This window comes from Dasypus novemcinctus, chromosome 16 (assembly GCF_030445035.2).
Source record: "Dasypus novemcinctus isolate mDasNov1 chromosome 16, mDasNov1.1.hap2, whole genome shotgun sequence".
NCBI lineage: Eukaryota > Metazoa > Chordata > Mammalia > Cingulata > Dasypodidae > Dasypus > Dasypus novemcinctus.
Window position 1 is genome coordinate 47804948 of NC_080688.1, and position 14808 is coordinate 47819755.

Genomic DNA, 14808 nt, shown 5'->3' on the forward strand with positions numbered 1-14808 from the left:
TTTATGGTGTCTCACAGGCCTGATAGGCATTCATTTTTTTTCATTCTTTTTTCCTTTCTGCTTCTCGGCCTGCATTATTTCAATTGTTTTGCATTCAAGTTCACTGATTCTTTCTTTAATCACCTGTTGAAACTCCCTAGGAAGTTTTTTCATTTCAGTTATTGTGATCTTCAACTCCAGTAATTCTTTTTGGTTCATTTGTACAATTTTTTATCTCTTTATTGAACTTCTCTTATTGTTCATTCATTATTTTCTCGATACCCTTCAGTTTGTTCTCTGTACCTTCATCTCCTTGAGCATACTGAGGAATATTTTTAAAAAGATGTTGTCTAGTATGTCCAAACTCTGGTCTATGTCATGGATAGTTTCTGAAGATAAAATTTGTTCCTTTGAATGGGCCATCATTTCCTGTTCTTTGCTTATCTTGTAATTCTTTTTTTGTACACTGTAAATTTTAATATTTTAATGTGTTAACCCTGAGATTTAGCCCATGAACTCCCTTTCCTTAAGTTTGTATTCAACTTGTGAGATGGCAGAGATAACAAAAACAAACAATCCAATGCAAAAAATATCTTTTTCATCTTCAAATTGGCACTGTGTTAGCTGGTGCTCTCTGTCAGAGTTTAGTCTTCCTGACAAGAATACCAGCCAAAGGTGAAAGTGAGGTACAGGGTTCTCTTAATGTTTACTGAGTCTGAGTCTTATCATGTGCTTGTGCTTGCACTGGCCTTAGGAATCCCACCATTTCTGGGAACTTGAACATCTGTAAACCTTTTGCCCCAGGCTGCTTTGACTTAATTGTTTCTTATACTGTTAAAAGCTATCATTAAGCTGCATCTACCTGTAGGCAAGTCTGGGAGGGTGAGCCAGAGAAGAGTTTCCTGGTTCAGTCTTTTATGCTGCCACTTGATAGACTGGCATCAACCTACACTCAACCAGTATGTGCATAGGGGTTACTGTACTCACTCCAGAACAAGACCAGAGACCCACAATGGGAGTGCAGGCTGGTTCCACACTGCACCAAGTTGGAGGTAGGGGTAGTGCCACCAAGGGTGCCAAAAGCTTCTGTTACTGTTTATTTATTTATTTTTAAAGGATTATTTTAAAAAATTTTTATTTGTTTCCTGCCCCCCCCCATTGTTTATGCTTGCCCTGTTCATTGTGTGTTCGTCTTTTTTTTAGGAGACACTGGGAACCAAATGAGGGACCTACCATGTGAGGTGGAGGCGCCCAATTGCCTGAGCCACCTCCACTCCCATTACTGTTTTTAAAGCTGTGTTTTCTTGATTTGGCCTTCACTTAGATATTCAATACCCTAACTGTTTTCTGGGCTTTTGAAGAAAATTGCACTGCCAGGTTTGCCCATTGTTGAAAAATTCTGTTGGGGAACAGAACCCAGGAACATCTTTTATTTATTTATTTATTTATTTATTTATTTAATATTACATTAAAAAAATATGAGGCCCCCATATACCCCCCCACCCCCCTCACCCCACTCCTCCCCCCATAGCAACAATTTCCTCCATCATCATGAGACATTCATTGCATTTGGTGAATACATCTCTGAGCACCGCTGCACCTCATGGTCAATGGTCCACATCATAGCTCACACTCTCCCATGTTCCACCCAGTGGTCCATGGGAGGATGTACAATGTCCAACAACTGTCCCTGCAGCATCACCCAGGACAACTCCAAGTCCCGAAAACACCTCCACATCTCATCTCTTCCTCCCATTCCCCACACCCAGCAGCCACCATGGCCACGTTCTCTACACCAATGCCACATTTTCTTCGATTACTAATCACAATAGTTCATGAATAGAATATCAGTAAGTCCACTCTAATCCATATTCTATTCCTCCATCCTGTGGACCTTGGAATGGTTGTGTCCACTCCACATCTATATCAAGAGGGGGCTTAGATTCCACATGGATGCTGGATGCAATCCTCCTGCTTTCAGTTGTAGGCACTCTTGGCTCCATGGTGTGGTGGTTGACTTTCTTCAACTCCATGTTAGCTGAGTGGGGTAAGTCCAATAAACCAGAGTGTAGGAGCTGAAGTCTGTTGAGGCTCAGGGCCTGGCTATCATATGGTCAGTCCAGAGATTCAGATCCCCTGGGTATATATTAAACCCCAGCACCAACTACAGTTCTGGTAAAAGTAACAGGAGAGGCTTGTGAAAAAAGATCACATCTGAGTCCAGCTCCATCACACAGAAACACCAGCTCCAAAGAAGGGTCAACTGACATGGCACTGAACTCCATCTGCCATGACCATAGAACCTGTGGGTCTCTGTAGCCCTCAGAAGAACCAATACCTGGGGTTGTATCTACTTTATCTGTCTCTGGGACTTTGCTGAGGTGTGCATAAGGGCAACCCCTCTGATAACCTCCCAGCTCTTTTTGGAGACTCATAACCATATAAACTTGTTTGTCCTTTCCATTTCCCCCTTGATTCAGGTCAAAAAGCATTTTTAACTCCTGGTATTATATGTAGACTGAGATATTCTGTTGGTCTGAGTTGACCCTTTTATTCAAGATCATTTTCTAGTTACATCATCAGCTGGTACTTAGTAGTAATCCCTCGGTGCCCGGGAGGCTCATCCCCGGGAGTCATGTACCATGCTGGAGGGTAGGCAATGCATTTACATGCTCAGTTTGGCTTTGAGACTGGCCACATTTGAGCAACACGGAGGCTCTCAGGAGGTAACTCTTAGGCACTCTGTAACTCTAGGCCTAGTTCTTATTTCAGGCACACAGGCTCACAAACATAGTCATTACTATCAAGGGCCAGGAACATCTTATCTTAGCATCTTGGCCAACCTTCACCCTGCATTGATGAATTCTGTAACTCAATAAATAAATTTTAATGAAATGAATGAATGAAAGAGCAGTGGACCTAACTAAATACATTAAAGCAGCACAGCTTATGAGCCAGAGTTGCTTCATAAATGTTTACTAGAAAGTTCTAGACTAAAAATAAATTTGGTGTTTTCTTTTACTCATGTAGTACATAATAGGCTTGGGGAGTAGGTATATATTAGAGAGCTTATTTCATTCATAAGTGTCAGCCAGGCACTTGACTGTTGAATGTTGACCCAAGAAAGAAAGAAAGAAAACAAAACAAAACAAAACTATGTAGAGCTGTGTTATGGATACTGGACTTTACCTCCTTAATTGGGGTTATTACCACAGCAGTGAGCTGTAGATCATTGAGATCAAAGGCTATAAGTTATGTTTGCCTTTTAAAAAATACAATCTACTTGGAACTCCATAGTTTGCAGCTTTCTACTGGAAGCTCCAGCATGGTTCAACAGTGTCTGCCTTGGTTCCTGTTCTTTGCCTCTGTCCTCCTGGTTTCCAGCTTGGTAAGGAAACAGTATATGGGAACAATAAGAAAAATTTGGAGGCAGTTAATCCTGATTGTTAAAGGACGAATTGCTTGTTTATTTTTAAAAAAATGAATTTCAAAGTGTTAGTGAAATGCATTTTTTTTGGTGAGTGGGGAAGGCCAGTTATAGGGAGGAAGAAGGAGACCCATCAGAGAGAGTCAGAGACATTGACGGCAAGTTATTATTTTATTTGGTTTCATTATTTTGTGACAAGTGGCTTCATTATTATGTGATAACAGGGAAAATGTGAATCTTGAAAATCATTCAGTTTTTACTGCTGAATGAAATGCAGATTGCTTTTACAACTTGAGACATGAATGAATAGACTACTGAATGTCACAGGCACAGTAAATACTTTTCATAGTATGGACATTGTCTTCTGCCTAATCATCAATTTAGACCAATTTTTCTAGAGTGTCAGGTAGTTTGTACCAAAAACAAACCCAAGGTTTTAGATAAAATTTCAAGTGCCTAGGGAGAAACCTTTAGTTGTGATTTTATAATAATAAGGATCATGTTGAGTTCATAGTTTCTGATCAGGAACTATGGCATTGAGAACAAGAGATACCACTTAACACTTGTAAAAATCTAATTATGAACACAATACTTTTTATTCAGTGGTGAATTGGTATTCTTCTGTGAGTATGTGCTGGTCTGTGGTTCAAGTATAAGACAACTGAAGCACTTTGTTAATGTCAAAAAAGATGGCTCATTCCCACATCTTGTCAAGCAGTCCAAATGATTCTAGTATCTAGGAATGAAAGCCATATAGTAGAATTGTACCTTGCATTTGTGTGACATTTTATGATAGTTTACATTGCATAGCATTCGCAACACCCATGTAAAGTAGTTATTGACCATATTTTATAGACTGAGTATGACGAAAGTGAATTGACTAGCCCTAGATTGGTGCAACCAGGAATATAAACCACATTTAATGGTCTACCAGCCCCATGAGCACTTTGACTAGACTACACAGACTAAGAAATTTCTCAAGTCTATTTCTTTTTTGCTCACTGGGCATGTCCTCTGGGTTTCATTTGGTCCTTTGTGGAAAATCTATTTGCAAAAGTCTTTCTTAAAAAACCACAAAATATACCAATTGATCTTTTTTCTTAACATTTCATGTTGTCCTTGAAATCAGAGTCTTGAGGGAAATATGAAAGTAAAACGTGGTTAATGAGATCTCAAAGAAGATCTTTGAAAAGGATTGTTGTAAAGTATAATAACATTTCAACATTGGGAATAAATTATTAGGTTTTTTAAATGTTGCTTCATGCATCCTTTAGAAAATCATGTTTAAAGTAGATATGATAATTATTCATTAACTTGGGGGCTTGATTCTTATATTCTGTCTTCCTTCTGATCTGTGAGGTTGGTTTCTTGTTTCCTTTGCTTTCAATTCATGTCATAGGCTGTTTCATTTTTTATATGGAATGAGAAAATCTTGTGGTCCAAAGTCATCTTAGCCTCCCAACCCATAGTTTTGAATGTATGCCAGAAAGTAATCCATAATATTAATGAGAAAAGCAAATGTCTAGATAAAAATTGGGACCAAGAAAACAATTTATGTCATGGGCATCATAATAATGTGTTTTTTAAATGTGTTTTTTTTTTCCCCAGCCAACTACAGAAAACTTTGGTGAGTATATTTTGAATTTTGCTCTAAGTTATAGTAAAAGAACAACTGAATAGAAGAACTTAGTGTACATTTAAAGCTAAGCACTGTGTCCTGGTTTATTGAGGGTCATGTTATTAACAGATGTTTCAGAGTCCTATAAGCCCAACAGGAAAATAAATGGTGTATAGGAAATGTCAAGCACAGTGGCTGAGGCATAGAAATCCCCCAAATGGTTGCTGTTATTATTTGTTGTCATTTTGTGGCAAGTCAGATGAATTTGATGATGCAGTCCACTCTTATACAGTTGCACACTTATAGATTTGGCCATACTAGCTATCCCTTTGCAACTTAAAAGAGTAAGTCAAATTTAACTTGGGAATTTTGCTAGAGAGTTCCAAGTTGTACTAGCAGGGGCTATACATATATAGGTAGATTAGGCTGCATTGATCAAATTAAACATTTGTTTCCCATTTAATTTTTCATCTATTCTCATCTTCCAGATCAAGCTTAATATTAAACAGAGTGACAAATTTCTTATTCCTGAAGTTGGCATTCATGGGAAGTGATTAGGACAGAGTATATGTGCAAAAGTCCCCTAGCTCAGAGTCTGGCTCATGGGAGGTTCTCAGTCAATCAGTGTGCTTTGAGTTAGAACCCAGCAGTCATTTATCTGAGGCAAAAGAAACATGCTTATTTGTAATTAGTCAATTGATAAAGATTTCTCCTTTCAAAAACCTAATGCTCAATTTGTTTTTCCTTTGTTATTTCAGTCAGAGATGTAGATGGTGGAATTGATTGGGACATATTCGATATCAACAAAGGTTTGTGGATTTGTAAAAAATCTTGTTTTAATGGGGAATTTGAATCTAATTTGGTAACATGAACTTTTATCTACTCTCGCAGATTTGGGACTGGATCTTTTTGAGGGAGATATCAGACTTAATGAGGTGAGTTGAAATAATGCAAGCAAGATTCTCCTATTAGTCACTGCAAGCTAAAATACAGAGGTATCTGAGGATGATTGACAGCACGGGCTTTGTTAAGCCCATCTCTGAGGGCACGGGAGAAATGGTGCAGCCTTCGTTCAATGCATGCATTGTCCTAGAATTGTCTCATGATAGGGCCTCCGTTAGCCATTATTCTGATTAACTCTGGTTAGAGCCACCATCACTTACTAGAGATGCATTGGTCATACTGATCTGAGTGATTTTCATTCTTTCAGCAATATGACATTTTCATTTTTAAGTAGACCCTTGCTGATTCAACCTCAGTTGAAATAAAGTTAAACCGAATTTGTAAAAATTCTCAACAAATCAGGCTTTTTACTAAGAAGCAGATTTTGTTACTTGTAAGCCTGACATCAGCTAAAATAGTTTTGCCAAGTACAGCTCTTCCCAAACTTATTCATTGACTCACCATTAGCCCACAGAGGAACAGAGGGACCATTCAAATAGTCGAAGGGAGCTTAAAATTTGCTGTATTAGTAATATCACCATCCATCCAGTCCCCTGGGAGCTTCCTCTTATGATACGGTGCTGCGGTGTCCTGGGCTTGCTCCTCTTTGTCTGCTCTCTATCCTTCTCCATCTCCATCTCATCCTGTGCCAGGGGTTTAACTATCATCTCTATGTCCTTGACTCCAAATCTCTAACTCTAATTCTCTCCTTCCCCTGAACTCTGGACTGGTCTATCCAAGCATCAATTTTTCAGCTCCATTTGAATGACTAAAAAACATCTGGATCCTGAGAGGTCCTAAACCAAACTCTGATTTTCCACACAAACCATTCCTCCCCAGTCTCCCCCCTTATTAAAGTCACCACCACTTCCCCGCCCCACTCCACTGAATAAGTCAAAAATCCTGGAATCACTTTTGCTTCTTCCTTTTCCCTCACCACTCCCATCCAATCCTTCAGCAAGTTTTTTTTAAGATTTTATTTATTTTATTTCTCTCCCCTCCCTTCATTGTCTGCTTTCTGTGTCCATTCACTGTGTGTTCTTCTGTGTCTGCTTGTAGTCTTGTTAGGTGGTTCCAGGAACTGATCCTGGGATCTTGGGACCTTTCGGAATGGGAGAGAAGTGATCCTTCTCTTGCGCCACCTCAGTTCCCTGATCTGCTGCAGCTCTTATCGTCTCTCTTCTGTGTCTCTTTTTGTTGCATCTTGCTGTGCTAGCTCTCCCCATGGGCCAGCACTCTTGCATGGGGGAGCACTCCCATGCAACTCTGATTTTCATCTCCAATATATATCCCAAATCAGCCCGCTTTCCCCCGTCACCCTAATTCAAGCCCATCATTATCTGTTGCCTGGATTTTTCTCATAGCCTACTAATTAGTCTTTCTATTTCAAATATTGCCATCCTATAATATCCACCTCCTACATGCTCCTTCCCTTATCCTCAGTGATCTTATATATAGGTAAATGACATCATTTCACTTTCTGGCTTGAAACACCTCAATATCTTCCTCTTGCATTTAGAATTACAGCAAAACTGAGCTGCAGCCTTCAAGGCTTTGCACGATCTAACCCTTGCCTACCTATCTTCTTGTCTCCTCTCCTGTCCTCTTCTTTTCTCTCTTCTCATTCCTTTTCACCCCTAACTCTTTATACTCCTGGCCTCAAATAATATTCAGACCATCCCAAGCATAGTGTCAGCTCAGAACCATAGCAACCATGGTTTCCTTTGTGCAAAACGATATTCCTAGGGCTTGTTTCAACCCTGGCTCTTTCTTCTCATTCCCATCTCAGTTTAAACCTCATCCCCTCAAAGGGCCCTAGCCTGATGGCTGTCGTTTACCCCTGTCCACAGCTCCCTTTATTATGTCCTCCATTAGTGTTAAATTTATCCTGTTCCGTTACTTGTTTTCTTATATACTCTTTGTCTTCCCAACTAAATCTGAAGTCCATGAAAGCAGAGGCTTTGACAGTTCTGTTACCACTGGATCCCTAGCCTCTAGAAGAGTGTTCACTTTGTTGACTGAATGAATACATAATGAAAAATTATTAGTTTTATATTATATGAATTTAAACCCTTAAACAATTTTTGAAAACTTTGGCCCAGCTCACGTATATGACTTTTTCTGCTACTATAAGATCCAGATTATTGAAATTCTGCTGTCACTTCCTTCCATATATTTTTAATCTCTGATGTAGGAACCTAATGTACAAATCTAGTAATATTTACTGTTCATCTTTCCTAAGATCATCCTTTATATAATTTTGCATTACTTATTCCTTAACTTTATTAATGAAATGAGTGACAGAAATGAATGATTTCCGCCTGGAAATGTCATTGCATTATGATAAGAGGGGGTGGTACAAACACACACACTCACAATTTGGTTAGACTGGCTGCGAGAGCTTTAAACTTCATTTATTTTAATAGATTAAATAGATTAATAGATTTTTGATTGTTTACTAAGTTTTTACCTAATCCATTTAATTAACCCTTTTCACATTTATTTATTTTTGACAGGCACAAGATAGAAATTCTATCATTGGAGAAACATATAGATGGCCTCATACCATTCCATATGTACTAGAAGACAGCTTGGGTTAGTACAAACCTTGGAGTATCAATAACCACTGTGTGTCCCTGACTGAATTTGATTACAGTGTTTCTAAGGATAGGCTGTATGGTCTTTAAAGTTTTGTTGCTTACCACTTTGTACATATACTTCTTTAAAAAGTGGGCAAAATGAATTATTATATATATAGTTATATATAAACAAATATATATTATATGAAAAGTAATAACCTAAATGATTCTGTCTGAAATATGCTGAGTTGTTTGACCAATGTAGGAATTAATTCAACCAACATTTAAGGAATGCCTACTCTGTGCCAAGTACCATGCTGGACGCTAGGGCCAGAAAGGTAAGGGAGCTAGTGTTTATCTTAGTGCAGCAGTGTCTCTTATATTCAGATTTTGCATAGGAGTAAAACACACAAAACAACCTACCAAATAAAACTTAGGGAGTGACACTTTTTTAACTAAATTTTATTTAGCCATGTCAGGAACTTAAAACAACAAGAGCCCACTATCTTTTATACTCATGTTTTCAGAAAGGAAATACAATAATCTTCAACACTTAAAAAGTCAGAAGAACCTAATGCAGAATTAAGGGCTGATTTATACAAAATAAATATAATAATGGTAATGGAGAACTCAGAACATGGGCCTCATTTTTCCCATGGATTAGTGAAAGCAATGTCACAGACCAACATCAGTTTAGGAACTGCTGTTAGGGAAAAGCTTCTTTAAAAATGTTATATTTCTGGGAAGTGGATTTGGCTCAACAGATAGAGCATCCGCCTATCATATGGGAGATCCAGGGTTCAAACCCAGGGCCTCCTGACCCGTGTGGAGCTGGCCCATGTGCAGTGCTGATGCGCGCAAGGAGTGCAATGCCATGCAGGGGTATCCCCGGCATAGGGGAGCCCCACACACAAGGAGTGTGCCCCGTAAGGAGAGCTGCCCAGCATGAAAATAGTGCAGCCTGCCCAGGAGTGGTACCGCACACACGGAGAGCTGACGCAGCAAGATGACGCAACAAAAAGAGACACAGATTCCCAGTGCCACTGACAAGAATCCAAGCGGACACAGAAGAACACACAGCGAATGGACACAGAGAGCAGATAACTGGGGGGATGAGGGTGGGCAGGGAAGGGGAGAGAAATAAAAAAAAATTCTTAAAAAAAAAAAGATGTTACATTTCAGTCAAGATTCAGATAGGTCCAAAGGTAATTATAATAGAATGGAATATATGTCATGATTAGTGATATATTCAAAGAGCTATGGGAGCACATTGAAGGGCTTTTAACTCAACTCAGATGTAGAAGTGTATGCATTAAGGGGCAGGTGGTGCTAGGCAGCAGGACTGAGGCTGTGCGCATGCACACCACTGCTAGGTGCCTGGGAGCGGGGGGCAAGCGGGCTGAAACTATTTTGCATTTTGCTTTCTATGGAGCATTTGTGTTTTTTGTTTTGTTTTTCATGAGAGTACTTACTATTCATCCACTTGCCACGTCAACACTAGCGGCATCCCACCCAGATGAAGTATTGCTTTTAATTTACACAAAAGTGCCATATGGACTAATGGGGTCGCTGACACTGAGGGGAGGGTGTGCTAGGAAGATGGATCACTATGTGCAAAGGAATAGAAAGAAAGGCCTTAGCTGGAATTTAGATTGAGATTGAGGAGATAAGGAGGTCGTTTTTTGTTTTAAAGATTTATTTATTCTTTCTTTCTCCCCCCTCCCTCCATTGTCTGCTCTTTGTGTCCATTTGCTGTGTGTTCTTCTGTGTCTGTTTGTCTTCTCATTAGGCAACTCCAGGATCCGATCCTGGGACCTCCCAGAGTGGGAGAGAGGCGATCATTCTCATGTGCCACCTCAGCTCCCTGATTTGCTTCGTCTCTTACTCCCTCTCCTCTGTGTCTCTTTTTGTTGTGTCATCTTGCTGCATCAGCTCTCCGTGTGGGCCAGCACTCCTATATGGGGCAGCACTCCTGCACAGGGCAGCATTCCTGCATGGGGCAGCACTCCTTGCATGGGGCAGCACTCCATGTGGGCCAGCTTGCCACACGGGCCCTCCTATATGGTAGGCAGGAGCCCAATTGCTTGAGCTACATCTACTTCCCAGATAATGAGGTTTGACAGATAGGCAGGATCCAGATTGGGAAGGACTTGAGACTTTCTCATGTTAAAGACCCTGGTATGATACTGATGGTTATATGTTTTACTGTGGGAGTGAGACTGTTGTAATTGAATGTTAGAATAATCACTGTTGTTGCAATGAAGATGATATATTAATAGTGGGGTAAAAGAAAGTAGGGAGACCAGTTAGGAGGCTATTGAAATTCAGGGAAGAAATGAGAAGTTCTGAACCAAGAGTCTCTCAGTGGGGATAGACAAGAATGGATAAGTCTAAAAGAGATTTAGGAGGCAATTGTTAAATTTAGTGAATGATTGTAAGAGGTCAAGAAGGGTAGGGCCTAGGAAACGCATGCTAGTGGCCAGGTTTGGGTCCTGGACAACTGGATAGACAGTATTGTCTTTAACAAGAATGGGGAGTATGTTTTGAGGGTGGGATAAGAAATGTGGTGGAATTTAATTTTTGGTGTGCAGATTTAAAATGTATGAGAGTCACCAATTAGCAACTAAAGGGTTGGTATATGGCATGGCCATTCAAGATAGAAATATTTGGGAGATTTTAGGAAGTAGGGGATCGCTGAAGCCATGGGTATGAATGACCATATCAAACAGTGCCTTGCACGTAACGGATCCTCTGTAGATAACAGAATCTTGTTGAATGTCAGTCACTTGGGGGATTATTCTGAATGAGAAGATGGGCAAGAGTGGAACTCAGGCTAGGAGAACAACTTTTTAGGAATTAGTACAGAAGGAATAGCTGATAGAAGTGATTGAAAAGAAAAGACTGTCCAGAAACATAGCAGAAAAATCAAAAGCAGGGTAGAGAAAGCCAAGACAGGAGTAATTAATGATCAGAGGCTATACAGAACCCATGCAATATATGAGAAAAAAATGTTTATTTGCTTTTGCAATCAGGGGAAAATTAAAAGAATTTTAAATATTTGTTTCTGTTTTAAACTTTTGATTAAAAACTTAAAATACTTTTAGTTTCTAATTTTTATACTTTTCTCCTAAGTGTGTTCTTATATTTATACTAAGTGTGTTTTTATACTTTTCTCCTAAGTGTGTTCCATGGAAGACAAGTCAGATTTAATTGGACTGTATCTCTCAGGCTATTTTTATCATGTATTTGAACCAAAGCAAGCTACTCCTCTCCTCCCCTCCAAGATTTGTCTTTAAACAAAATGAAAAAATTAGGTAGTGAGCTCCTTCAGGACAGGAATTATTTTTCATCTTGCAAATTTGAGGTTTAGCACAGTTCCTGGAACATGATAGGCAGATAACAGAAATTTTTAATAAACTGATAAACAGGTGTCTGAATGAATAATAGTAGGTAAGAAATTCAGCCTCCATCCTACCATCAAAATTGTGGGCATATTTACATTGATATAAATAGTGTTTTAAAGTTTTTGTTCTGCTTTTTCCACTTAATATTTTTGCATTTTTTCATGCTCAATTATCTTGATAATATGATTAAACTTTTTATAGGCCTTTTTTTTTTCAGTTCTGTGATTTGATTCTTATGAAAAATACTTTATCCTGTGCAATATCACAGAATTAAACCCATACGCTCTGTTCAATGTAAGAAGAGTATCTCCTCACATTTTAGGAATTTATACCATCTTGAAATGGCTCAGACCCAGGGAATTGCTAAGCAAGTCCACTCTGACATGTAGAAAAAAGTAAATATCTATGAAGGGCTTTTTTGGTAATGATTTCTGGAAAATTCTGTTCTTCAAATTCTGGTGGGTCAATATGTGAACTTCTACCAGGGGTCTTTAGACTTTTAGCTTAACTTCAGGTGTACTCTAGCTGTTAGGTCCAGTAATCCTGAAGGATAACAGTTGAAGCAGTCATTTATAATTTCCAGTGAAACTTTACAGTATATTGCCTGAGGGCCGAATTAAAGGGGATGGGGGTGGGAGGCAATGGAGGTGGGGATGGGAAATGTTAGGAACCTGAAGGGTCTAATAAGGGGATAATAATCCTGAACAGCTGCTTACTTAACTCCTAGGCTTGTCCAAGACTTGCCTCTTCCTTTAGAGTCTAAGGACTTAGAGAACATGATTGATCTCAGAAGGGGCTTTTCTCCATCTATGACGCAAAGTTAATTAAGGCCCTTGATAAATTAAGGTGCATGCTAAAGAAAGGTCTTGTCTTGATAGAGGGCTATACAGCACCCAACCTTTCACAGATGTTCCCTTATTTGATTCTCAAAACAATTCGATGGCGGGGTAGAAATGTTCTTCATTGAACTTTGATAAAACACCTAGGAGGCGTGTTTGTTTTAACATGCAGTCTGAAATAATGATTTGACCGTCAGTAACACCAGGCCTTATTTTAAGGAAGTTCTAGATTTGAAATAGTGATCCAAATGTGCTAGTTATAGTAGAGGACATTTTGAAACAATGTAAATATTGGACACCAGGGAATTACTTAAATACGTGAGAGCCATACAACATAATCATTAAAATAATAAAAACAACGCTTACTTGTGAAAGATTTTAGTGATATATTATTTAGTGAAAAAATAGTTTATAAAATGTTATGTAGACTGTGACTTAATTTTTTATAAAATATATGCATGTTATGTATATTCATAAGCAAAAAAGACTGAAATAGTAAGAGAGGTTGCTTATTCCTAGGTGATAGGATTTAAAATTTCCTTCTTTGTGTTTATATGGGTTTTCTAACTTATTTGCAATGAACATGTATCACTTATGTGTTATTGTGAAAGGCTGAACTCTGGGTGCCTCTTGAAGGCTCATAGATTTTGGAGCCTGACCCATGTGGATCTCTTCTTGACCACCTTAGACCTACCTGGACAGGAAGATTCATGGTAATCTTCCTTGGATGCCTGTAAGACGGTCACTTAAGAAGGAAGAAAGGAAATGAACACTAGATAAATGTTCATTTTACTTGGAACTTCAGATTGCCCTTCTCTTCTTACCCTTGCAATGTCCTGGCAAAGTTGATTCTATTCCCTCATTTAACATGCTGTTGACACCAAAGCTCCAAAAGTGAATTAAAGTGGTCAAGGTTATACATCAAAAGTAACTGGTGAGGATAGGAAAGAACTTAGGTGTGTCTGGCTCCAAAGACCAAGTGCTTTCCACTCGACTGTGCTATCTGCCCACTCCTGGCTGGTCGTCGTTCTCCACTTCACCATACCTGACCCCACTGGTGATGGACTTTCCATATACATCCCAGGTTGCCATCTCCTCCAAGGCTGCCCTCAGAGTTTTTTTTCCTGCTTGTCTTTGTTGCTTTCATGCCTCTGTTTCTTTGGCATATCTACCCTTCCTGTACACATCACTCTTTTCTTCAAGACAATGGTCCTTAACCCTATTTTAGTACCTGGACTCACTTGGGAATCTTATAAAAGCTTTCCCCAGAAAGTGCACTTTGCTTATATAGATACATATACACATACACAGATCATCTATCCATCTATCTATCATCTATCTATCCAACTGTCAATCACCTATCATCTATCTACTTTTTTTACTATTCAGGGTATTCATGAGAAATTCCATTCTCAAGATTTTCAGATTAAAAGTCCTGCTGTGAAGTTTTAAATACATACTATAGCACTTCAGATGAAGCATATGACAGCAATTTTTCATTTTGGTTGCCTGTGATCTAATATTTGTTTTCTTTGGTAAAGAAATGCTTTTTTTTTTACTCTTCAGTAATGCACCTCTAATAGTTCCAAAGAAATAAATATGAGGGAAAGGTAAAATGAAGCAACTGAAGAATGATCAAATACTTGTATATAATGCTTATTTAATTGGTACTGAATACAACATTTTGTAAAACATGGAACATTCACGAAGGGACTAAGATAAGCAATATATTGCATGGCCTATTTCCATGATGAATTGTTCTTAGTGAATATTTTAATTTGTGTGTTTCTGCTTGTTTTCTTCCTTCAGAAATGAATGCTAAGGGAGTTATCCTCAATGCATTTGAACGGTATCGCCTGAAAACATGCATTGACTTCAAGCCTTGGGCTGGAGAACCTAACTATATATCAGTGTTTAAGGGCAGTGGGTAAGATGAAGACTTGTTCTTCTAAGGGTTCTAAGGAGAACTGTTGTGCCTGGGGCATTACATCACAGCAATTGCCCTAGGCCTTGACCTAAG

The 14808-nt window shown here is 38.9% G+C and overlaps 1 protein-coding gene across 1 annotated transcript in view; it reads left to right on the forward strand.

Annotated features, from left to right (window-relative positions):
• Nucleotides 1-3231: 3231 nt before the first annotated feature.
• Nucleotides 3232-14808, forward strand: part of MEP1B (meprin A subunit beta) — a 28962-nt gene continuing 17385 nt past the window's right edge. Inside the window, exons 1-6 of the mRNA XM_058277596.2 lie at nt 3232-3367; nt 5015-5033; nt 5783-5833; nt 5916-5959; nt 8483-8561; nt 14598-14715. Of these exons, the coding sequence (XP_058133579.1) occupies nt 3305-3367; nt 5015-5033; nt 5783-5833; nt 5916-5959; nt 8483-8561; nt 14598-14715 (374 nt within the window). The 5' untranslated portion in view covers nt 3232-3304. The remainder of the gene's footprint in view (nt 3368-5014; nt 5034-5782; nt 5834-5915; nt 5960-8482; nt 8562-14597; nt 14716-14808) is intronic.